We start from the raw sequence: 24,128 nt of genomic DNA, 5'->3' as shown, positions 1-24,128 counted from the left end.
AAGTCCTTGCAGTCATCTCCTGCTCTGCTTGTCCTGTTCATAAAGCTGAGTCACTGGCTGACCCAGGGAGTGTGGGAAATACCCTGTCCTGCCTCGTACCTCTGCAGAGTCACCTTTCCAAGCAATGACCATGGCCTGGGATTCTGCAGGAGAGAGCAGCCAGTGCCTCTGGCGCGTGGAGGGCTGCTACACTTCAGTGCAATGCTTCAAGCAACATATCACAGCCAGTGCCACTGCAGTGAAGCTTTATGCTGTGGACTCAGCTGAGACCTCAAGAAGAAAAGCTGGCCTGAGAAGGCAGGTCACATGTTTTGCCATTTGCCACTTTGCACCAAGCTGTGAAGATGGTGTCAGGCTGGTGTTCACTGGGGCTGCCTCTTATCCCATTGCACAAACACCAGCTTGAGTGCTCCAGGATGGAGAATTTGCAGGGATGCCTGCCTCTTGTTTCCCTCTCTACTCCCCTGCAAGCAGCGAGTGGCACAGGAGGCGACCATCTCAGGGCAGAGCTGGAAGTGTGGAGCAGAAAGGGGAGAACATGATGTGGAGCAGGGCAGGCAATCTGCTGTGCCACGCAAGTGCCTAAGCAGACCTGGGTGGGAAGAAACACAGGCATTGGAGCACCGGGTGCTAGAGGCAGCTCTTAGTACATCCCTGAGGCTGACCTTGAGTGGCCAGGAGGCAGTGGTTGAACAAGCCTTGCAGTCCAGCTGCTGAGTCACTTTGACTTAGGCCAGGCTTGGGCAATCAACCTTCCAGGCTCTGCTAGCGCACTGCCAGGCCCATGAGCATGAGCGTTGTGGTGGGTTGACCTTGGCTGGCTACCAGGTGCCCACCAAACTACTCCACCACTCCCCCACCTCATCTGGAAAGGGGGGGGAATATATGACTAAAGGCTTGTGGGTCGCAATAAGGACACGGAGATGAGTTACCGGTTACTGACATAGGCAAAACAGACTTGACCTGGGGAAACTAATTTAATTTATTGCCATTCCAAATCGGAGTAGGATAACGGGAAATAAGGACAATATGTTATCACAGAGGTGCTACCAACATTGCTGACAGGCTCAGCTTTGTTCAGCAGTGGATGCATCCTGGAGGCAGCTGGAAATGGCTCTGTCTGACATGGAGACAGCTTCTGGCATGTTTTCACAGAAGCCACCTCTGCAGCTTCCCCCCACTACCAAAACCTTGCTACGTAAAGCCAATACATGTAGTTACTCAGACTATATAAATTCGGGACTCCAGGAGCACTCCAAGTTCTCTAGTCCAAATCTGTGTCCCTACTATGCCAAATCACTACCTGTCAAAAGCCAAGAGTGCAGCAGTACCCGTCCTCTGCTCCTATTCCTATGCACTAGTTTCTACGCAACGAAAACGTATGATGCATAGGTCACAGCTGACCACTTGTGGTCTTATCAACGTAATTGCGTGATCATCTTCTTCCACATAAAGGCACAAACCCACAGGTCAAATTCGACAAGAGATGAGACTACTTACAAGTATATGTGATTGAATCAGATGTACAGTTCATAGTTTTTCCAGTCAATACAGATGAAGCAGAGTGGTGCAAGATTGGTTTATCAAACAGGCAATTTCCTGTTAAACAGAAAAACAGTACAATACCTTCCTATCCATAGTACTTCACAATATTTATCCTGTGTCCTGCAATCTTATGGCACTATGATAAAGCTCTCTAATTTGTATTGCAGACATTTTAAAGCTTCTGTACATAGAGCAAATTTTCCTTGAAAACACACCACACAAAACACAGTTGCTGAAAGCTCCTGAAGTATTCACTTGAATATGATTTAAAAGATTCATTGCATGTCTGAGAGAGAAACAATTGATCTCCTGCATGTATGGGTAATGAGTAATAGCAAAACAAACTTGTTAAAAGATACAAGTATATACTAATGCTTTTTTAGTAGTTTTCCTGCCTCAGCCTGTGAATTCAGACTATAAGACCATCGCTGAAGCTTGACACATTGGCAGTCTTCTTTCTAGATATCAGTGATTCAGCTGTAATTTATGTACAACCTTATTTCTTGTGCTCTTAGCCTTAAAAGAAGTGACTGCACAGCATGTCTTTGAATAGCTGCAGCTGAGTATCAAGACAAAGAAGAGGTATAAAATGAACAATACATGCAAAATGCATTAATACTAAAAAATTTACTTGTTAAGCCTTAAGTTTCTGCGAAGTTTTGCTTACGATATTTAGCATTCTGCTTCAGCTTTTCACAGAATCACAGAATCACAGAATAGTAGGGGTTGGAAGGGACCTCTGTGGGTCATCTAGTCCAACCCTCCTGCCGAAGCAGGGTCACCTACAGCAAGCTGCACAGGACCTTTTCCAGGCGGGTCTTGAATATCTCCAGAGAAGGAGACTCCACAACCTCCCTGGGCAGCCCGTTCCAGTGCTCCGTCACCCTCAGAGGGAAGAAGTTCTTCCTCATGTTCAGACGGAACTTCCTGTGCCTCAGTTTGTGCCCATTGCCCCTTGTCCTGTCACTGGGCACTACTGAAAAGAGCTTGGCCCCATCCTCCTGACACCCACCCTTCAGATATTTGTAAGCATTTATAAGGTCCCCTCGCAGCCTTCTCTTCTTCAGGCTGAACAAGCCCAGTTCCCTCAACCTCTCCTTGTAGGGGAGATGTTCCAGTCCCCTCATCATCCTCGTAGCCCTCCGCTGGACTCTCTCCAGTAGCTCTTCATATTTCTTGAACTGGGGAGCCCAGAACTGGACACAGTACTCCAGATGAGGCCTCACTAGGGCAGTGTAGAGGGGAAGGAGAACCTCCCTCGTCCTGCTGGCCACACTCTTCTTGATGCACCCCAGGATCCCATTGGCTTTCTTGGCAGCCAAGGCACACTGCTGGCTCATGGTTAACCTGTCGTCCACCAGGACGCCCAGGTCCCTCTCCGCAGAGCTGCTCTCCAGCAGGTCCACCCCAAGCCTGTACTGGTGCATGAGGTTGTTCCTCCCCAGGTGCAGGACCCTGCATTTGCCTTTGTTGAACCTCATCAGGTTCCCCTCTGCCCAGCTTTCCAGCCTATCCAGGTCACGCTGAATGGCAGCACAGCCTTCTGGTGTATCTACCACACCTCCCAGTTTGGTGTCGTCAGCAAACTTGCTGAGGGTACATTCTAACTCTTCATCCAGGTCGTTGATGAAGAAGTTAAACAAGACTGGGCCCAGTACTGACCCCTGGGGACACCACTTGTTACCAGCCTCCAACTAGATTCAGCGCCGCTGATCACAACCCTCTGAGTTCTGCCATTCAGCCAGTTCTCTATCCACTTCACCGACCACTCATCCAGGCCACACTTCCTCAGCTTCCCTAGAAGGATATCATGGGAGACTGTGTCAAAAGCCTTGCTGAAGTCAAGGTAGACAACATCCACGGCTCTCCCTTCGTCTACCCAGCCAGTCATGTCATTGTAGAAAGCTATTAGATTGGTCAGGCATGATTTCCCTTTGGTGAATCCATGCTGACTACTCCTGATAACCTTCTTTTCTTCCACTTGCTTCGTGATGGCCTCCAGGATAAGCTGCGCCATCACCTTTCCTGGCATGGAGGTGAGGCTGACCGGCCTGTAGTTCCCTGGGTCCTCCTTCTTGCACTTTTTGAAGATTGGAGTGACACTGGCCTTTCTCCAGTCCTCGGGCACCTCTCCTGTCCTCCAGGACCTCTCAAAGATGATGGAGAGTGGCTCAGCAATGACATCCGCCAGCTCCCTCAGCACTCGTGGGTGCATTCCATCGGGGCCCATGGATTTGTGGACATCCAGATCACTTAAGCGATCCCTCACACAGTCCTCCTCGACCAAGGGAAAGTCATCCTCTCTGTGGACTTCTTCTCTTACCTCCGGGGCCTGGGATTCCTGAGGGCCAGTCTTAGCACTGAAGACTGAAGCAAAGAAGGCATTCAGTAGCTCTGCCTTCTCCGCATCCTCCGTCACCAGGACACCCGCCTCATTCAGTAGCGGCCCCACATTGTCCCTAGCCTTCCTTTTGCTGCTGATGTAGTTGAAGAAGCCCTTCTTGTTGTTTTTGACTTCCCTTGCCAGCTTCAATTCCAGGTGAGCCTTGGCCTTCCTCGTCGCATCCCTGCATGCTCTGACAACATTCCTGTACTCTTCCCAAGTGGCCTGCCCCTCTTTCCACATTCCATGGACGTTTCTCTTCTGCCTGATCTCCGCTAGAAGCTGCTTGTTTAAACCATGCAGGTCTCCTGCCTCCTTTGCTAGATTTCTTTCTCAGGGGGATGCACTGCTCCTGTGCATGGAAGAAGTGTTGTTTAAAGAGCGACCAGCACTCATGGACCCACCTGCCTTCGAGAGCCCTGGCCCACAGGACTCCTCCCAGTAGCTCCTTGAAGAGGGCAAAGTCAGCCCTCCTGAGGTCCAGGGTTTTGATCCTGCTTATCGCCCTGCTTCCTCCACGCAGGATCCTGAACTCGACCATTTCATGGTCACTGCAGCCGAGTCTACCTCCGACCTTCACATCCTCCACCAGTCCCTCCTTGTTTGTTAATACAAGGTCCAGCAGCGCGCCTTTCCTTGTTGGTTCCTCCACCCCTTGCATCAGAAAATTATCATCAATGATCTGTAGGAACCTCCTGGATTGCGCCTGCCTAGCTGTATGGTCTTCCCAGCTGATGTCAGGGTGGTTGAAGTCCCCCATGAGAACCAGGGCCTGTGACTGTGAGGCTGCTTGCAGCTGCCTGTAGAAGGCCTCATCAACCTCCTCCTCTGGTCAGGTGGCCTGTAGTACACACCCACCGTAATGTCACCCTTATGAGCCTGTCCCTTAATTCTAACCCACAAGCTTTCAACTCGTTCCTCATTCGCCCCCAGGCCAAGCTCAATGCATTCTACTTGCTCCCTCACATATAGAGCAACTCCCCCACCTTTCCTTGTTGGTCTGTCTTTCCTAAAGAGTCTGTAGCCATCCATGACAGCATACCAGTCATGCGAGTTGTCCCACCACGTTTCTGTGATGCCGACCAAGTCGTAGCCGTCCTGCTGTATAATGGCTTCCAGCTCCTCCTGTTTATTGCCCATGCTACGTGCATTGCTGTAAACACACTTGAGCTGGGCTGTCAATCTCACCCCTGGCTTGGCACTCCAAGCCTAGGCTCATCCCTAGTGAGCTGGGCAATATCCCCTTCCCCCTTCGAACCTAGTTTAAAGCCCTCTCAATGAGCCCTGCCAGCTCGTGGCCAAGAATTCTTTTCCCCCTTTGAGACAGCCGAGTTCCACCTGTTGCCAGCAGGCCTGGTGCTGTGTACACCTCCCCATGATCAAAGAAGCCAAAATTTGACTGATGGCACCAGTCCCTGAGCCACCTGTTAACCAGGTGAGTTTTCCTGCCCCTTTCAGTGCTGTCCCCTGCCACTGATGGGATGGAGGAAAACACCACCTGCGCCCCTGATCCCTCAACCAGTCGCCCCAGTGCCCTGAAGTCCCTTTTGATGGCCTTGGCACTTCTTTCTGCTGTCTCATCATCGCCAACCTGCATTACCAAGAGGGGGTAGTAATCAGAAGGCCGCACCAGACCAGGGAGTTTCTTCGCAACATCCCTAACCCGGGCCCCAGGGAGGCAGCAGACTTCCCTGTGGGATGGGTCCGGTCGGCAGATCGGGCCCTCTGTTCCCCTCAGAAGGGAATCACCTATGACAATGACCCTCCTTTTTTTCTTAGCTGAGGCAGTCGTAATTCTTGGGGCTGTCTGACTCGTTCTAGGCAACCCCCTGGATGGAGCCTCACCTTCACCCACATCCTCTGTGGCTGGTCCCTCACATTCCAGAACCCCATATCTGTTGCTTAAGGGCAACTGGACAGGTGAGGGAGGCCGGGGGGAGATTCGCTTGCCCCCCCCGAGCAGGGACCCGTTTCCATTTCCCCCCCAGCTCTTAGGCCCACTCTTTCTGCTCAGTGGCAAGAGGGTAGGGGGTTCTCTGCTTTCTGTGGAGCCGCCTCCTGCTGCCTCGGCCTCAGGGAGGGCAGGGTGCGGCTCCACCAGTCGATCTCCCTCTCACACTCCCGGATGCTCCTCAGCCTCTCCACTTCCTCCTTCAGCTCTGCCACCAGGCTGAGCAGGTCATTCACCTGCTCGCACCGAACACAGCCGTTGTCTCTGCTGTCCTCCGGTATGAGCGCCAGGCTCAGGCACTCCCTGCAGCCAGAGACCTGGACACCCGCGTTCTTGCGTGGGGCCTCCGTCTGGGTCCCCACACTCCTTCTAGCAACAGCTTTACCACGGGTGGTAACCATGTCTAGAATATCTCCTGGAAGAGCGATGCCCACTACTTGAGTTGCCAGAAGGGGCGGCTGTACCCTGCCAGTCGCCTTCCCCGCTCGCCCTGCCTGAGCGAACTGCCACGCAAACTGCTGCGCCGCTTCCGGGCTGCTGTGCCGGCTCTGTTTGCCGGCTCTGTTTGCCGGCTCTGTTCGCCCGCGCTCCCTGGGGGCTGCTCTTATCCGTGAGGGGGTTTGGCCGCTGTCACACTCGACTCCGCCCCCGCTGAGTCAGAGCTGCCGCTCATTGGCACCTCCCGCTTTCCCGCTCGGGGGGTGGGGTGGGGGGGGGGGGGTGGTAGGGCTGGGGTCTCCTCTCTCTCTCTCTGGGCGCTTTTTGCCGCCTCGCCGCTGCGGTTTTGCCACCAGAGAAAGGGTCCCTCGGCGCGAGCCTCTGCTCCAGAACCCTTCACCTTCAGTAGCATCGCCGAAATGGCCGAAATGGCCCTTGTTTAATGCTCCTTCTGCCTCAGCAATGCAATTCAGACTCTAAAAGCTGTTTCCCAAGTGGAAGAATGGCAAACAGTTTTAGTAAACATACTCTCAGTTGTGAATGTGATCAGAATTGACCTAGGATTATACCAAATTATAAACTACCTGGAACAAAGTCTTTCATTTTCTGTATTTTTTGCACTGAACACTGGCATAATTGGCCTGTAAACCACAGTAAGCAGCCCAAACCTAAATGACAGTAAAACAAAATGTAAATAAATGCATTTTAAGATGCCTAACAAGACAAAGTCAATGTTAAGTGCTGGCCTTCAGATGATGACACTGCATTCTTATTTGTCTAACGTGAGCTTCTCATCTCTTCCTGCCACTGAGACACGATATCCTTTTCCTCTGACATTTTAATGCACATACATAAAAATTTACTCAACATATTGTAATAAAATATTTTTCTAATTATAGCAATGTTTTGTAAGAAAAGGATTGTTTCAGTGTTTATGACTGTTTTCCACGTTTCGGCAAAACTCAAGTTCAAACAGTTTTCAAATAGCACAGCTAGTCTCCAAGCAGTGTAGATGTACAAGTCTGTAAGTTAGGCACATGCTTGAAGTACTACTCCTGCATTTAAAAAACAGTTCACCACAGGGAAAACAAAAAGAAGAGAAATCATCAGTCTCTACAGGATTCAGGATCATATTCAGTTGTTTATAAATATTTCAAGTACATAAATTAGAAATTCTGAAACATCATAGCTGTATTTTTTCATTTATCATTCAGGAGGTGTGATTACTGAGAATTTTTAAAGAAATTTTACATGGGAGTACTAAATCTTTATTACAAGAGTCTCTTGCCCAACCTGTTCAGTAATTGCTGATATTATGTATGTTTATCAAAATTTCAGTGAATTTATTGTTCCGTTGATTGCTACTCTCATCTTTTTGGAGGTCAGTTTTTCACCAGTATTTCAACTGTCAGTTTCTCAGGAGGAGACAGTGTCAGAATTACTACGTACTTAAAAATGTCTCAATGTGTTGTGTTATATATCATAAAGAAACCAAGAATATTGTAGATATTTTTCTCTCTCTCTTCCATCCCCTCCCCCCTCATTCAGTTTTAGATGGAAAGAACCCAGAAAGATTTAAAAAAAAAAAAACAAACAAAAAACTAGTTCCTCCTCACACTTTGTAAGACAAAAACAAAGAAATCCCCCAGTAAGTCCTTAGTAGAAAAAAGCTTACTACTATCTTCTTAATGCAAATACGAATGGTGCTATTTTTATTGCTAAAATCCATTTGTGTTTCATGTATACCTGCAGGGATTATGTTTTAGAAAATAAATATCCATAAGAAGCTCTTTCTTATGTACTCATTACTGGGATTTTGACAACTTGGTGCAGAAATGTCATTTATAAATTCCTTGGAAGTAGCATGCTAGTTTACTTTAATTCTTATGAAAGACACATTTTACTAGGAAAATTACTGAAAGCACATCAAAACACAACTTTCACAACTTAAATTCTTGTTTTGGTTATATTTTCTCCTCAGTTACACTGGTGAAGCCCAACCACCCATTTGAAATATATCATGGTATGTATTCATGCAAACATTTCCCCTGCATCTTTACATGCTTTTTAGATACTAGTCAAGCCAAGACAAAAACCCACTTCCATCTGACCAGGTTGATTCTCTTATTTAATGTAAAATAAAAAAAAGCACACAGGCTCAGATGTCTATTTTTATTTAAACCGTTCATTAGGTCTTTGCTTAACTCCTCATGGACATAATCTTAGTGTCGAAAAGCAAAGCCATGTAAGCATTAGATGCCACAAACAGAAAAAAAAAATCCACCCTCTCCTGTTTCATAGACTGCCTCACCAATTTTTTCAGACAGCTTGGGTCACTCATCTAATTCACTGCTTCAAAGTCAAAAGGTCTGCAGATGACTTGTTGTAGGGATGACACAAGAACGCGCACTGAAAGTGAGGCAGGATGGTTTTTCAAAAAACAGTGCAGGGTTAAATGTGTATTAAGCCACACCAGCACTGAGAATTTAAGAGCGTTCATCTGTGGCCATATCCACTGACTGCTTCTGGGACTGATTCCTGCACAGTCAATTAGCACATCAGCTGCCAAAGACTTTGTCACTATGATTGATCTGGAATATGCCGTTCTGCTGTGGATTTTACATACAGATACAGAAATATGTTTTGTTCCAAAATCATAATTCTAAAAGGTAGAGGGGCACTTACATATATATCCATAAAAGGCATCCAACCCCTTCATTTCAAGTCACCATACAAGTAGAAGCAATTCATTAACACTCTGCACAATTTGTAATGTTGTGCCTGTTTATGAAAAACAAAGTTTGACATTTTAATTTTCCATTGCTTCGGCATGCTTAACAGCTGTTTTTCATCTCTCTTCTTTGTCAAGCACAAAACTGCACCTGCTGGAAACATCAGAAAGGTATATTTTTCATCCATCTTTTAATAAAAGGCATATCAGTTCTTTTAATGGCTAACAGAGAGCATTAGGCTAAATTACTTTGCCCTCCTGCTTACCACTGTAGATCTTCAAAGTGATTTCCTCAGACTTAGTGTGTCTCTTTCTAAGAGACATCCAATTTTAATTTAAAAACTTTGTAATGTGGATTACTGACCACTTTTCCATGTAAGTTGCTCCAAAAGATAAGCACCTCATAGGGACAAATTTTTTGCTTATTTCTAGTATGATTATACTAACTTAAGCAAGGGTACCTTGTGTTTTTACTACATTAATCGTCCCTCTGCTTTTGGAAAACTTATTTCCACTTAATTCATGAATAAGTTTCCTTCTGAACATTTCATTTGTTAAGTTAAAGCAACTCATAACCAGAAAACTTTAACTTCCAGGAAAGCTTTAAGAGCATGAAATAACTTATTTTTTTCAATTTTATTTTTCAGTTTTCCAGTAACAGCCTCACTAGATCTTGCCACTCTTAGACACTGCTTAGCTGTTCAACTTGCTTATAAGGACTAGTAAGGCTCTAGGAATCACTGCTTCAACATACAGCCACTGAAGTGGGCACGTCTAACTCAGGTGGCCAGGCATGTGGCCTGACCTGTTCTTTACCACATTAAAAACTGATTCTCTGTAGAGTAAATCCCATTTCATACTCAAGCAGAAGAGATTTGTGCTAAATACTTTCTTTGAAAGGCAGAGTAACAGACTAACAGAGGACCTTTGTCATCTGCAAATGTTTAATAACTGCCTGCTGTAGTAGCCCCTCAGCATACATTTTTCACAGAATCATAGAATATTTCAAGTTGGAAGGGATTCATAGGGATCATCGAGTCCAACGCCATACTCCTTGCAGAACTACCTAGAAGTGAACTGTATGACTAAGAGCATCATCCAGATGCTCCATGAACTCTGACAGGCTTCGTGCTGTGATCACTTCCCTGAGGAGCCTGTTTCAGTAACCGACTACCCTTTCAGCAAAGAACCTTTTCCTAATTTTCCCAGTACTACTCATCTTTGCTCCAAAGCCTAAAGAGTTTTTTGCATGACAGCTAAAACATTCCTATCCTTATTTTAATCTATTCACTTTGGTATTGTGACAGCTGTGATTTATTAATAACTTTCTCATAGAAGGATGTGCTCTGACCTAGTAAAGCTGGTACAACATGGAGATGTCCACTCAGTGGAAGAAGTCTCTGTTGATTTAATCCAAGAGTTACACTACTAGCTACCATACTACCACTATACAAAGACATCACTGTGGGTATACCATGACTCATGTAAGATGGCATCAACATTAAGTAACCTCACAGTCACAGGCCCTGGTTCTTGTGGGGGAATTCAACGACCCTGACATCTGCTAGGAAGACCACACAGCCAGGCACGTGCAGTCCAGGAGGTTCCTACACAGCATTGATGATAACTTTCTGATGCAAGTGGTGGAAGAGTCAACGAAGAGAGGCATGCTGCTGGACCTTATATCAACGAACAAAGAGGGACTGGTTGCGGATATGAAGGTTAGGGGCAGCCTTGGCTGCCTTGACCATGAGACAGTGGAGTTCAGGATCCTGCGTGGAGGAAGCAGGGCAATAAGTAGGATCACAGCTTTGGACTTCAGGAGAGCTAACTTTGACCTCTTCAAGGTTTAGAACCATTACCCCTTGTCCTATCACTACAGGCCCTACTAAAAAGTCTTTCATCTTTCTCCGTCTTTCTTGTAAGTCCCCTTTAAGTACTCAAGAGTCACAATAAGGTCTCCCCAGAGCCTTCCCTTCTCCATGCTAAAGAACCCTAACTCTCTCAGCCTGACCTCATACAAGAGGTTTTCCAGCCCCCTGACCATTTTTGTCGCCCTCCACTGGACCCACTCCAACAGGTCCATGTCTCTCCTGTGCTGAGAAGTCCAGAGCTGGCCACAAGACGCCAGGTGGGGTCTCAAAACAGTGGAGTAGGGGGGCAGAATCCCCTCCCTTAACCTGCTGGTCATGCTGCTTTTGATGTAGCCCAGCATACGGTCAGCTCTCTGGGCTGTGAATGCACATTGCCAGGATGTATCCAGCTATTCATCCACCAGTATCCCCAAGTCCTTCTCCTCAGGGCTGCTATCAAGCCTTTCATCCTGCAGCCTGTATTGACACTGGAGGTTGCCCCAACCCAGCTGAAAGCGCCTTGCATTTGGCCTTGTTGAACCTCAGGAGGTTCACACAGCGCCACTTTTTGAGGTTGTCCAGGTCTCTTTGAATGGCATCCCATCCCTCAGGTGTTTCAACTGCACCACTAAGCTTGGTGTCATCTGCAAAGTTGCTAAGAGTGCACTCAGTCCTACTGTCTATGTCATCAATGAAGATACTAAGCAGTACTGGTTGTAGTATGTACCCCTGAAGGACACCACTCATCACTGGTCTCTGCATGCGACCATCCAACCAATTTCTTATCCACTGCATAGTCCATCCATCAAACCGATGTCTCCAATTTACAGAGAAGAATGTTGTGGGGGACCGTGTCAAAGGCCTTACAGAAATCCAGATAGATCACATCTGTTGCTTTTCCCTTGTCCACTGATGCAATCACTCCATCATAGAAAGCCACTAGGTTGGTCAGGTAGGACTTGCCCTTGATGCAGTGATGCTGGCTGTCTCAAATCACCTCCCTGCCCTCCATGTGCCTTAGCGTAGCTTCTAGCAGGATCTGTTCCATGATCTCCCCTGGCACAGAGATGAAGCTGACAAGTCAGTAGTTCCCAGGTTCCTCCTTTCTACCCTTTTTAAAAATGGGTGCAATGTTTACCTTTCTCCAGTCACTGGAGACCTCACCTGACTTCCATGACCTCTCATATATTACGGAGAGTGGCTTGGCCACTACATCAACAAATTCCCTCAGGCCTCTGAGATGCATCTCATCTGGTCCCATAGACTTAAGTATGTTCATGTTCCTCAGGTGATCATGAACCTGATCTTCTCTTAGAGCGGAAGGGACTTTGCTTCCCCAGTCCTTGTCTTCCAGTTCATCCAGTCAAGAGGTGCGGGAAGAGAAATTGTCAGTGAAGACCGAGGCAAAAAAGTTGTTGAGTACCTCAGCATTCTTCTTGTCCATCGTTACCAGTTTGCCAGTCTTGCTTAACATGGGGGTATGTTCTCTTTGACTTTCCTTTTCTGGTTGACATACCTGTAGAAGCTCTTCTTATTCTTTGCACCCCTTGCCAGGTTCAGCTTCAAATGCGCCTTGGCCTTCCTGACACCATCTCTGCACAACCAGGCAGCGTCCCTATACTCTTTGCAGGATAACTGTCCGTGCTTCCACTGCCTGTGCATCTCCTTCTTTACTTCAACCAGCAAGTCTCAACTCAGACACGCTGGTCTCTTCCCTTCCTTGCCTGATTTCTTACACCTGGGGACTGAGAGCTCTTGCACTCTGTGGCAAGCATCCGTAACCATCTGCCAGCTCTGTTCTGCTCCCTTGTCCTGAGGACCATTTCCCAGGGGGTCCTACTGAGTAGCTCCTTGAAGGACTGGAACTTTGCTTTCCTAAAACTCAGGGTCCTGACTTTAGTCTTCGCCTGACCCTTATTTTTCAGGACTGCAAACTCCACCAGTGCATGATCACCACAGCCCAGGATGCCTCCAGTCTTGACTTGCATTAGCTCTCTTGCATTGGTGACCAACAGACCCAGTAAAGTATCCCCTGTGGAAGGGTTGTCTATTACCGGGCCTAAGAAGTTATTCTCAATGCACTCTAGGAGTCTCCTGGATTGCCTACAGCTTGCCATGCTACTTTTCCAGCAGATGTTGGGGTGGCTGAATTCCCCCAGCAGGACAAGAGCCTGCAGATGCCATGTCTCCTGTAGCTGAGTAAGAAGGCTTCATCAATAGGCTCCCTTTGATCAGGTGGCCTCCAGTAAACACCAACCACAAGGCTTCCTTTGTTGCCTCAGTCTAATTCTTACCCATAAGCTTTCAACCTGCTTGTGGCTGTTCTTCAGAGACAGATCTTTACAACCTATTCTATTCTTGACATAGAGGGCAACCCCTCCGTCCCTACTTCCTTGCCTAACCCTTCTGAACAGCCTGTAGCCATGAATAGCCACACTGCACTCATGGGATTCATCTCACCAAGCACTTGCCCTGGGCTGTTGGCCGTGTCACCTTTTTAGAGGAATACACCTGAACTCTGAGGTATTTCAGGGGTGTTCCCTTTTGGCCCCTACTATCGCAGGAGCCCCTGGCTCATCTCCGTAAGACTTTGTGTGCTCCAGTGTAGCCAGCACATCTCAGAGCAACAGGCTGAGGGCCCTCGCAAACACCCTGTCCCTCTAACCTTGCCGTGTTGTCCCATGGCTTGTCAGAGGCAAGCCTTGTTTTATTCCCCTCCCCCTGCAAGTCTAGTTTAAAGCTCTGTCAATCAGCCTTGCTAGCTCATGAGCAAAGACCCTCTTCCCTCTTTGAGAAACATGAATCCTATCCAACACCAGCAGGCCTGGTGCTGTGTAGACCATCCCATGATTGCAAAACCCAAAATTCTTGCAGTGACACCAGCCACACATCCATTTATTAACAGACTGGGCCCGTCTGTTTCTTGCAATGTCACTGCCCGCAACTGGAAGGATAGAGAAAAAACTCTGAAGTAGGCTTACAGCAAGACCAGGGTTAACAGTGAACTCCTAAGTTGTCTTGTTCCTTCTAGGAGAAGCTTAGTTGTGTACAAGCTGAAACATGAAAACCGAAGATAGAGAGGATCTGGCAGTGTCTTCAATGCTCTTCCAAGACCTACCACTTCAGCTGAGGAAGAATGAGCAGTGGATAGCACATGGTGCACCCAGCAATGGCAACGTGACACAGACACCCAGAAACACAGACTAATTCAACTGAAATATCACCAGGCCTGCACAGGAATAAGGCTGTACAGCTGCAAAGCTGCCTGGCAGACACACATCCACTATAAACAATCATGGAATGACAGCCAAACGAGCAACACCTACTCCCATAGAAAAACACAGGGAACTCTATATGTACCATCCACTTTCAGCTTCTCTGTCTAGTTCTGTTGCACAGGGTTGACCCCAGTACGTACGTCTACATCCACCATCTATCTTGCAGTAAAACACAAACCTTTGTATTTTAAACACATTACTGTTGCAAAGGTAAAATAAAATGTGTATTTTGATCAGTCGGTAAAATGTTTTTATGTTGCTTTTACTTTCTCTTCCCACTTTTGACAGCTATTAGCAGGATTCATTAATCTGTTTTTCCTACAAATCACTTGATTTTGCCTCAATACCAATAAAAAGTGAGCTTTAAAATCATTGTATACATAGCTAAGTGTGAGAAGTCTGTCATTTACCTCTTTGGTATCCTTTTATTTCTTCAGGTCCCTCTATACTAAAAATGTATTTTTTTGGAGGACTGCACTCTATACAGTCCATACAGTTTTAATACTTTCTTGTTCCTAAGTCAGCTAGTATAAAATTAGCATGATGGCGTCACAGATTTCTCGAATCTAGACTAGTAAATTCTCTAGAGGCAGAGACTGTCATTACCCATTTCCATCAGGAGTACTACACACTTACAGGTTAAAACCTGGACAAGTGGAGACATTGCTGAATGAAAGAAACTCGGTATTTTTTCCCTCACATTTTAAAACTGCAGAGTTAGGATATTTTAAATGCCTGATTCCTACTTTCCACTCAAGGGAAGTTCTAAGCATGTTTAAGCCCTATCAGTAAATATATTTTAGGAGATATTTGCTGATCATATATTTGGACATTTGGAATATGAGAAGCTTGCTTTCCCACATTTTACTGCTTGGCACAAGCTACACATTGAATATTACAGCAATTTGGAAACAGATGAAAGAAGTAAGGGTTTGATTTGCAATACAAAAAGAAAATTGCAATTCCAAATTTGTACACAACGTCCTCTTAACATCCATTGGGGAAACAAGGGCTGATACGAGAGCAGCAAGCAATCCGAAACTCCACTAAACAAATACACAAGACCATTGTTACATTTGCAGCAGTCATTCTGTAAGATTTTCCTGTGCTTGACATATGCTGCCTGAAAGACTTAACTTGTCACAACCTAGAAGCACTTGTATTGGCAGGGAATTACAGCATATAGATAGAAGGTTTATTTCACTACAGAACAATAAAGAGCTACTAAAAAAATAATGGAAACAAATATACCATTAAAATTGTTTCAGGAAAGAAGTATTTTATTTCAGTCCTTTGACAGATTTACTACTACGATCTACAAAAACAGACCTCCTGAGCTACTAATACTTTGGCGGGAAGTTGAGAGCTCCATGGAATGTCAGCCTTTTAGTCTTCAGGCTAAAATCAGAGTCTAGAAGGCCAGGCCAGTTCTGACAAGAAACTACCTAGGTTTCTGATGGAAAGCTTTTGATGTTGCTCAAAGAGATGATAAAGTATGTCCACTCTCTCCTCTCCTGCAATATTCAAGCATGAAGGGTGGTGTCAGAATCTTTATTCTGAATATGTACAATGAAAAGCACCGACCATAATGCTGTGAATATTTTCGTCTGTGACAGACACATCAAGGAGCCCCTTCAATCTGTGAAATACAATACCTTTAGAATGTGACAACCACGGATACCTTAGTTTCAATCATCTGCTTAAAAGCAAACTCAGTGATAGCACAGGGAGTCAAACTGTCTGTCCAGTATCAGTCAATGCATGCTAAAGCAGGGAAGGTAAATTGTTTTCTCTCTCGTTCAATTCCTAGCACTGACTATTGATGACTGGCGTGTTTCCAGTTGAAAGTGATCTAAGAGTATCTGAATATACTTTATAAGCATTTTTATTGTAATATTTAATAAATTTTAGTAATATTGATCAACACTAAATAAAGTTAAACACTTAGATCACAAAACTTTATCCCATTCTTATCCTACTGTGCATTTGTGAAGGAAGAAAGGCAGAAGTAAGGAGGGAGAAGATAATGAATGGTACAAAAAGCCAAACTTTCAAACTACCCAAACACTATAATTGTGGTAGAATTAAAACCTAGGCTGAGGAAATTGTGTGTTTTATATTTTCTGTAGTGCACTGAGGCACTGCCTTCTCACTACACTGACCGGCAGATGTGTCTGGCTATGCAAGAAATACCGAGATATAATGTCCCTTATATTTCACTTAGTATCATGTGTAGAAATGCTGCAGTTCTAGGAACACAGTCCCTCCAGGAAACAGTTTATCACTGCCTCCCAGTGCTCCTCCTGGGCAGTACGGCTAGGCATCACACCTTCTGCTGCATCTAAAGGACAAGTCCCAGAGATACTGAAGTGCTACTAACTCATTAGAATCTCCTTTTAAATTTATCATTTTCCCGATCCACAGGTCAGGATTTAAAGCACTTAACCACACTTTTCTTTTATTTACTATATATTATTAAACCTCTTGTTTTCTATGCATTCATTAACAGCTTCTGCATCCACTTGACAACTAATAATAAAAGTCTCCTCAACCGCTAATTATAAAAGTCCTATTGAACACCACTTAGCATTATGTATTAGTTCTCTGTCTTCAAATCTAGCACAGGAACTTATTTTTAATGAGGATATCACCCTTATTTTTCAGTTATATCCTAAACAGGAAAAGTGACTTTTATTCCTTTATTTAGTCAGTGAGCTAAAAAGAGAGAAGCATTTCAAATACTTTCTTGTCTAGCTAATGTAGTACAAGTTAAGGTATCAGAAGATTTATTTATTAACATTCATCAAAACCTCTGTACTTTAAAACTTCTGGAGTAAGTGCAGGCAGCTTTCGAATACAGGTGAATTTTGCTGTTTCCAGCATGGACAGAATGGCCTGGCCCTATTATTTCTGATTCTGTCTGTGCTATACTCACTGCTCCCACTGTGCTAGACTCATTTCACAAGCGTATGCATGTCCCATGCTTTAAATAAATAAATAAATTAAAGCATCTGTCTCTTACAGATACAGAAAAGCCCATACCATCTTCTAACCTAAAATCAAAGAGGGAAACCAAGAAAAACAAAAATCATTTTATCGTTCATTTTTTGGTACTGATTCAACTGGACTGGTTTAACAACACAATATGAGGAAGTTGGTCCACACAGATATGGATAAACTTAGAAGTTGTCTCTAGTCCATTTCCTCCACACATTTCATCAGTACAAAGAGATGTATTGCTATCCAATGCAAAAGAAATGCATTTTCATCTGTAACAATTACTACACAGTAGCATAAGTGCCTTTCCTCATACATGTCTTGTCAAACACTATTGAGAAATACCTGCTCTATAGTTTTCTCATAGGAGTAAATAACATAATATTGTGAGAATCAGTGAGCGTTTTCTTCTGCGTTGTATTATCTTCAAAAAATAAGTATTTCCTAATACAAAATATTTTCAAACCTATGATTTACCAAAGTAGATGTCACTGTGGAATGTTTTTTATAAACAAGGATGAAAGTGGAACATACAGACATACAAACAGCTTTTTATGTAGTACCAGAGAGATTCTGCAACCAATCCTTTTGCAGTGGGTATGAGGAAAGTACACTGGCTTTACTTCAGAAGTCAGCTGCCATTGGTGTTCATCTTAATGACTGCTAAACACAATGTTTTGTCTCATATGGGTCTGAAGCCCAAAATTAACATTATAACGGTGAACCATGTAATCATGTTGAAATTGTGAAAATGAAGGAAAACAGTAATCCATTAAAATTACAGTATGTTAGTTACTCCTTGCTGACAGAAGATAATGTAAGTGGTAGCTCCTGTATACAATCATCACTGTATTTGCAAAAAATGAAAAACAAAATATTCTCTAGGCATTAGAGATTCATACAAAAAGGTATTATCATCATTTTCTGTATTTCACATGCTAATTTATCCAGGAAGGAGACTGACAAGCATTAATAACTTTTACTTAGCAAAGGCAACATTGAACTGGAAAGGAAATAAACACTCCTATGAAAAAATGTGCCACTGACTGACTTTTTTCTTGTTCTCTTATGCTTAAAGTGATTGAAGATTAAGTTTAAAGTAACAATCATAACCCTACTTAAAGAAAAACAAGCTCTGGGATTAATGTAATCATCATTATGCAAGCACTGCTGAAGAATATACCTAAACATATTTGTTCAAAGTTCCTCTTTTTTTCCATAATTTGCCTATTACTTTTCCCTTCTTATGTAAATTATTTTTTTCCATTATTGCTTGCAAGATTGCATAAGAAGTCAGCCAAAAGATCAGGCAAACAACATAAAGGGACACATCTGAGATCGGAAAACACTTACAAAACTATGATTTCTTATTATGAACATAATTTACAATTAATAGTGCAGCAGCGTGAGCTCAGTTCCTTAAAGAATCTTAGTATATAAATCAAAAACTTCAAGATGAAAGAACAAAAATGTTCTTTTAAGAAGAAGAGACAGCAATTTCTGGATCTCCACTCTTTATCTTCCCCAAGCAAGGCAGCAGAATGGTCCTGGTCTTACTCATTGTTCAAAGCACTGCTGCTGGCTGGCCCTCAGGTGCAATTTATGTTCTATTTCTTTCACTGGATCAGACCTGAATTTTTTCTCATGTATTTATAAAAAACCATTTTCACACCACAAAAGAGACATAGTCCTGCAATAACAAAAACAGTCCTGCAAAAACTGAAAGGTTCCAGTTCCCCTTGGTCATACCTGCATGAGAGATTCTCACCTTATTTTTACAACCTGACAGGAGACTGATGATCTTTACAATAAGAGAACTCTGCTTCAAAATTTCCAAAGATTCAGCATCACAAAAGACTGGGCTGTAGCCTACTTCATTTACTTTATGTAACATTTTAAATAAAATATTGATTTAGTAATAAAAAAGGAGGATGAGATTTAATACCTTGTCTTGTAACTATGAACAATGGATGATGTGATGAATGGTGTGATGAAAGGTGTAACAACTCCAGAAGACAAGCAAGAAAGAAGAACACTGACTTTTATTAGGTGACAAAAAGATCCACGATCTCTTTGAAAATTCTTTCCTTATGTGCTTAAAAAGGATAGTTACTGGATTTTACTCTCCTAGTGTTCCTTTCTCATGAACAATCCATATGCTAGCTTTTATTAATCAATGTCATTATTACAAACTAAGAATTTTTCATTGCTTATTTCCATTTTCCTAGGCTCGTCCCCTTCATTAAATTGAAAGAAACCACTTTCTTCTGTTTGAGAAGTATAGATCTGGACAATTCAGACTTTAAAATACCTTTGGGGAATCAAAACAGAGCAGCAGTCTGAAATTATGGTAAATGTTGAATTAAAGGTCTGAGTACTGTTACTGGCCTTTCAGTTTTTCAGGTAGTAACATCTTTGCAAAACACTAAGTTTAACCTCAAAGATATCACATTTAGGTTTCAAAGGCAGACAATTCCTGTCTGCTTCTGCTTAGTTTTCCTCAGTAAGGTGTGAAATATGCTATGTTCTAGGTGTTTAAAAACACTTCACAGAGACTACATTCTTAATCTAAATGTAAAAACACATTGCTGGCTGAATATAGTACTGCATTCTTTTTTATGCCATTTCTATTAGAAGTTTCCAGACAGTGCTGCAAAGCTGAAAGATAGTTATTTCTTATGCTTTGCAAGTTTACCTGTTTTAACTTCAATTTTATTCTGTCCTGTGACTATTGTAAAATTGTTATACTGACAAAATTACCTTACAATAGGACACAGGCCAGATGTTCTAATTAAAACAGAAGAATCAATTCATCATTCATAGCACAATTTAACAGAGACCTTGAAACACACTGGTGCATTAAAGAAAGTCTGGGTTAGCAAACTGTAGAAAAACAATGTATTTCCTTCACATTTGGAAACTGCATTTCTTGCCAAAAGCAGTACTGCATTTGAGAAGCTGCAACTGTTGGTTTTATAGCATAGCACTTTTGCCCCCGTGAAAATGCACATAGAAGGGCAGTAGTTTGTGAAACGAGGCATGGGGAAAGAGACAAGAAAGTGCCTGTGAAGAGAGGATCAAGTGTGGGCTGGAAGATGCTGGATACCAAAACTGAACATGAAATGCTGAAAGTCAGATGTCACTTAAACTTTTCAGAGCTGAGAACTGTAAACTTCACACTGCAACAAAGCTGAAATTTACATGTGTATCAGTGGACATCCCTAGAGTACAGCATCTAATTTGCAGGCACTAATATGTTCATGAGACTCTGGCAAGCGCAGGAACAGAATCCAGAGGAGCAATACAGTGCTCTGCTATCAGAGATGAGTGTAAAGTGGAAACACTGAGCCAAGTGAGGTAAGACACACAGCAGACCTGCCTCCCTAAAATTATTCAATGTTATTTTCTCTTATTTAAGATGAAACAGAAATACATAAAATATGTAATGTTTGACTTGCATTATCCTACAATTTCTTGTACACAGTAGCTCTTATAAGAAGGAAAATAATATTAAACTAGCTTGTAACAGTTGGTATACGATGTCCAAAGTAGTGATAAAGTCTACAAAACAGCAAAAGTTTTCTTTTTAAAAGAAAAACCTGTAGATGCACAATGTGGTTATGTCCACACATTGTTCCAGTGATTTTAAATGTAATTTTTTCAATGTGTGAGCAAGGGAGATGCTGTGTTGACAGAAACTTCATTTGAGCAGCAACGTTCGTGTACACGTGCATAGTTACTGCCTCCTGCTGCAAGCACTAGGACTTCACTTGGCAAAAGCTCTCATGATACTAAGTATAGTCAAACCACACAAAGTGCAAAGTGCATCATGAAAAGCATGTGAGGAGCATCTGGGAAAGCATGATTATGCATTTAGGACAATTTCCTTGCTTTGCCACTTTTATGCAAGGAATAAACCACAAAACTTTAGACCCTACACATGTATTTGCGCAAAATACAATCTTTGTTTACTGCAAAGGTTTTCAAAGGGTAGTTGTCTGCTAGAATTTCTGTTATAATTATTATTATTTTGGTTTAAATACCATAAATGTACTATAATGTGTATACAGGGAAACTCCTTGAAGATTGCTTTTCAGTTTAATAGTTATTACTGCATGTAAACAGAACTTGTAAAAATCTGTTTTTTCTAGTTTTGCGTGTTTTGCCATAGAGTATGTTTTACATTTCAGCTGAAAAAAGCATACTGCTTTTATATAACATCTGCTGTTGGACCATTTGAGATTAATTTGGCACAGTAAATAACAGATTTATTATCAGATTTTCTTCACTGATCGGATGTTTTTTAACTCTAGTTCCCACCAATTCTCTTTGTGAGAATAAGAGAATGTTCTTTCATAAAATAATTAAAAACACTGAGGATTTTTTTTCAACTAGTAAGAATATTAATTGGGTTCACCATCAAAATGTGATAACATGTAAAATATCTTGTTTTGCATGTTAATGGTTCTTAATTGCACAGAGCTTTTCAACTTCAAAGCTCTTTACATGAATTAAGTGGATGTCCCTGAGGGCCTTCAGCAAAATTTTCTTTGCCTTCAAAAAGAGGTTTGCACCAGAGAGTAGCTTTGTGAAAAGCACAGGACTGCGCTTTGTTGTTCTTATCTACCTCCATCACACGTGAGATAAAATATTAGCACCATTTTGCAGATGGAGTAGTGGAAGTAGGGGGGAACCGAATGGGACTATCCCTGCTCACCTGAAAACTCTGTACTTCATCTTGGCTGTGGCACATTGCGCAAGTGAGAAACAAAATGTGAGATAATTCATTTTTCCAAACTCATGTCAACATTCCTTTCAATTATTTCTTTACTTCCCCACCAAAGATCAAGCTGCCTAAAAGTCTGATGATCACCTCCCATTGCTCCACTCCACACACCATGCCTTCGCTCAAGCATGCAGGCAGAGAAAAATGCATTTGCTAGAATTCAGTCAAAAGCTGTTAACCAGCACTCCGTTTTGCTTTGTCAAATAATATTAAACCCAGGAGCAGTGGTTACTCCTTTCTGTCAGATAGACTGAAAGCTATCACGAATTGCCACTGATTTTCAAACTGAACTTTCTTTTCACTGTCTTTTAAACCATGCCACAGATATGAAACTGCAACAGACGTTTACAATCTACAAGCTAAACATGAATAAACATGGATATTTTTGCAGTATCCTTTGCCATAATGACATTTTTAGGTGACTACGAGTCAGATCAACAAGCACTCCTCTTTCTACTTACCATGTGATTTTTATGCCACTTCACTGGACACAGGGAGTAATACATTGGGTCTTTTATTGCTCAAGTAGAAAGTGCTCATTACCTATTTATGTTTATATATAGGAAAAAACAAAGAGTTGTTTCAAGTGGCATACATCACACTGTTGTAGTGGTTGATTTCCTCAAAATAGTCTTCTGGGGTTTTGGTGCATTTTGTGGAGGCACAGTTGCAGGTCTTGGAGGAGGAAAGCTATTACTGGGACTTATCCCCAGCCCTCCATTTTCCAGAGGAAACGGAGGCAGCGGAGGTGGTGGAGGTGGCAGAGGAGGGCACTGGTGTGGCAGCTTCCCCACAACATGGGCAGGCTCACTGTGCAAGTGCACCTCCCTGTTTTTAATATTATACCGAACATCACAGTCTGGGCAATAGCCGTGGTACTGCACTTTTTCACTAAATCGTACCCGTTCCCTTGCTCCCGGCTGAGGACACCGCTCTTTGTCAGGTCTGTGCATCAGAGGCTGCATCACAACTTTCTCCAAATTACTGTTTGGTGTACAGCATATATCTCCGTTTGGGATGCGGTTGGGCCCAACTGCCAAGCCCCCGTTTCGCAGCAGGGTACCATTAGTCTTGACAGGGTTGGCCGAAGCAGGCAGCCTCGGAGGCTTGTCACACTTGACGGGCGTCAGTCGTGGTGGAGGTGGGGGTGGATTCGGCTTCCGCAGCACAGTGAGGATAGCAGAGGGGTGTGCAGGTGGCTTGATGAGAGGTGTGCTGCCCTGCACCTTGACCTTCTCCAAGCTGGAAGCTGTTGTGCTGCTGGAGCTGCTGTTGAGTGTGTCTGTTTTGGAACTGTCTGTCATCTCATCCTCCAGCTGCAGGTCAGATGTCAGTGTGTCAATCTGGTCGACCACCTGCACAAAAGCCAGAGTAAAAACAATGAGAAAAGCTTGCCCCAGTGAAGGCACAGAAAAACAAAACCACTCTGCACTATCAGTTTTGTCCTTTCCAGAACTGAAGCATCTGATTTTTTTTGACCACTACTTCTTTTTTCTTGCCATTGTAATAAAATAATAATTATAATAATAATAATGATGATGATGACAATAATAACAACAACAATAATAATAACAACAATAACAACAATTAGTTGTCTACCTTATCACCTGAATACAAAAGAAATACAACTTGAAACACTCTGGAATGAAATTCCATTTCTTTCCCTCTAGGGTTTACTCGGCAATATCATTGTAAGTGAACTATAATCCTTCAATATAATGTCTGCCTTCCAGTGCAGGACAAGACTGCATTATTCAGCTTCTACATGACAACTTCTGAATCCAAAACTTCTGCAGAGTATCTTTTAACTCTGACCTTTCACATAATCTAAATTTAAATATGAGTCTCTGTATAGGCGATATTACACACCTACAACTCTAAGTCTGGTACACTCTTTCCTGACAATTTTTAGCATAAATACAGTACTGAGAAGCAACTGCCCTCTTGTATTAGTCTGCATTATCTTGCCTTATGGATATTTTCCTTAAGATCTAAGATCCTCTGAAGCAATCCTGAAATAGCATTTACTGCAAGAAAAGAAGAAAAGTAGCTTGGTTCCCAAAGTTACAAACATTTATTAACTTATGCACTTTATTCCAAGATTTCCTCCACCTCCTGTATTTCTGTTTGTAGCTTCTACAATGTCAGATCTCTCCCAGTCTTACA

General features: G+C 43.2%; 1 protein-coding gene across 1 annotated transcript in view; it reads right to left on the bottom strand.

Moving 5' to 3' along the window:
• PRR16 (proline rich 16) overlaps nt 1-24,128 on the bottom strand; it is a 195,986-nt gene that overhangs the window by 55,192 nt on the left and 116,666 nt on the right. Inside the window, 1 exon segment of the mRNA XM_075410929.1 lies at nt 22,424-23,317. Within this exon segment, the coding sequence (XP_075267044.1) occupies nt 22,559-23,317 (759 nt within the window). The 3' untranslated portion in view covers nt 22,424-22,558.

Source organism: Opisthocomus hoazin, chromosome Z (genome assembly GCF_030867145.1).
Source record: "Opisthocomus hoazin isolate bOpiHoa1 chromosome Z, bOpiHoa1.hap1, whole genome shotgun sequence".
In the NCBI taxonomy this organism is placed as follows: domain Eukaryota; kingdom Metazoa; phylum Chordata; class Aves; order Opisthocomiformes; family Opisthocomidae; genus Opisthocomus; species Opisthocomus hoazin.
The sequence above is the reverse complement of the archived record's forward strand: the minus strand, read 5'-3'. Positions and strand labels throughout refer to the sequence as shown.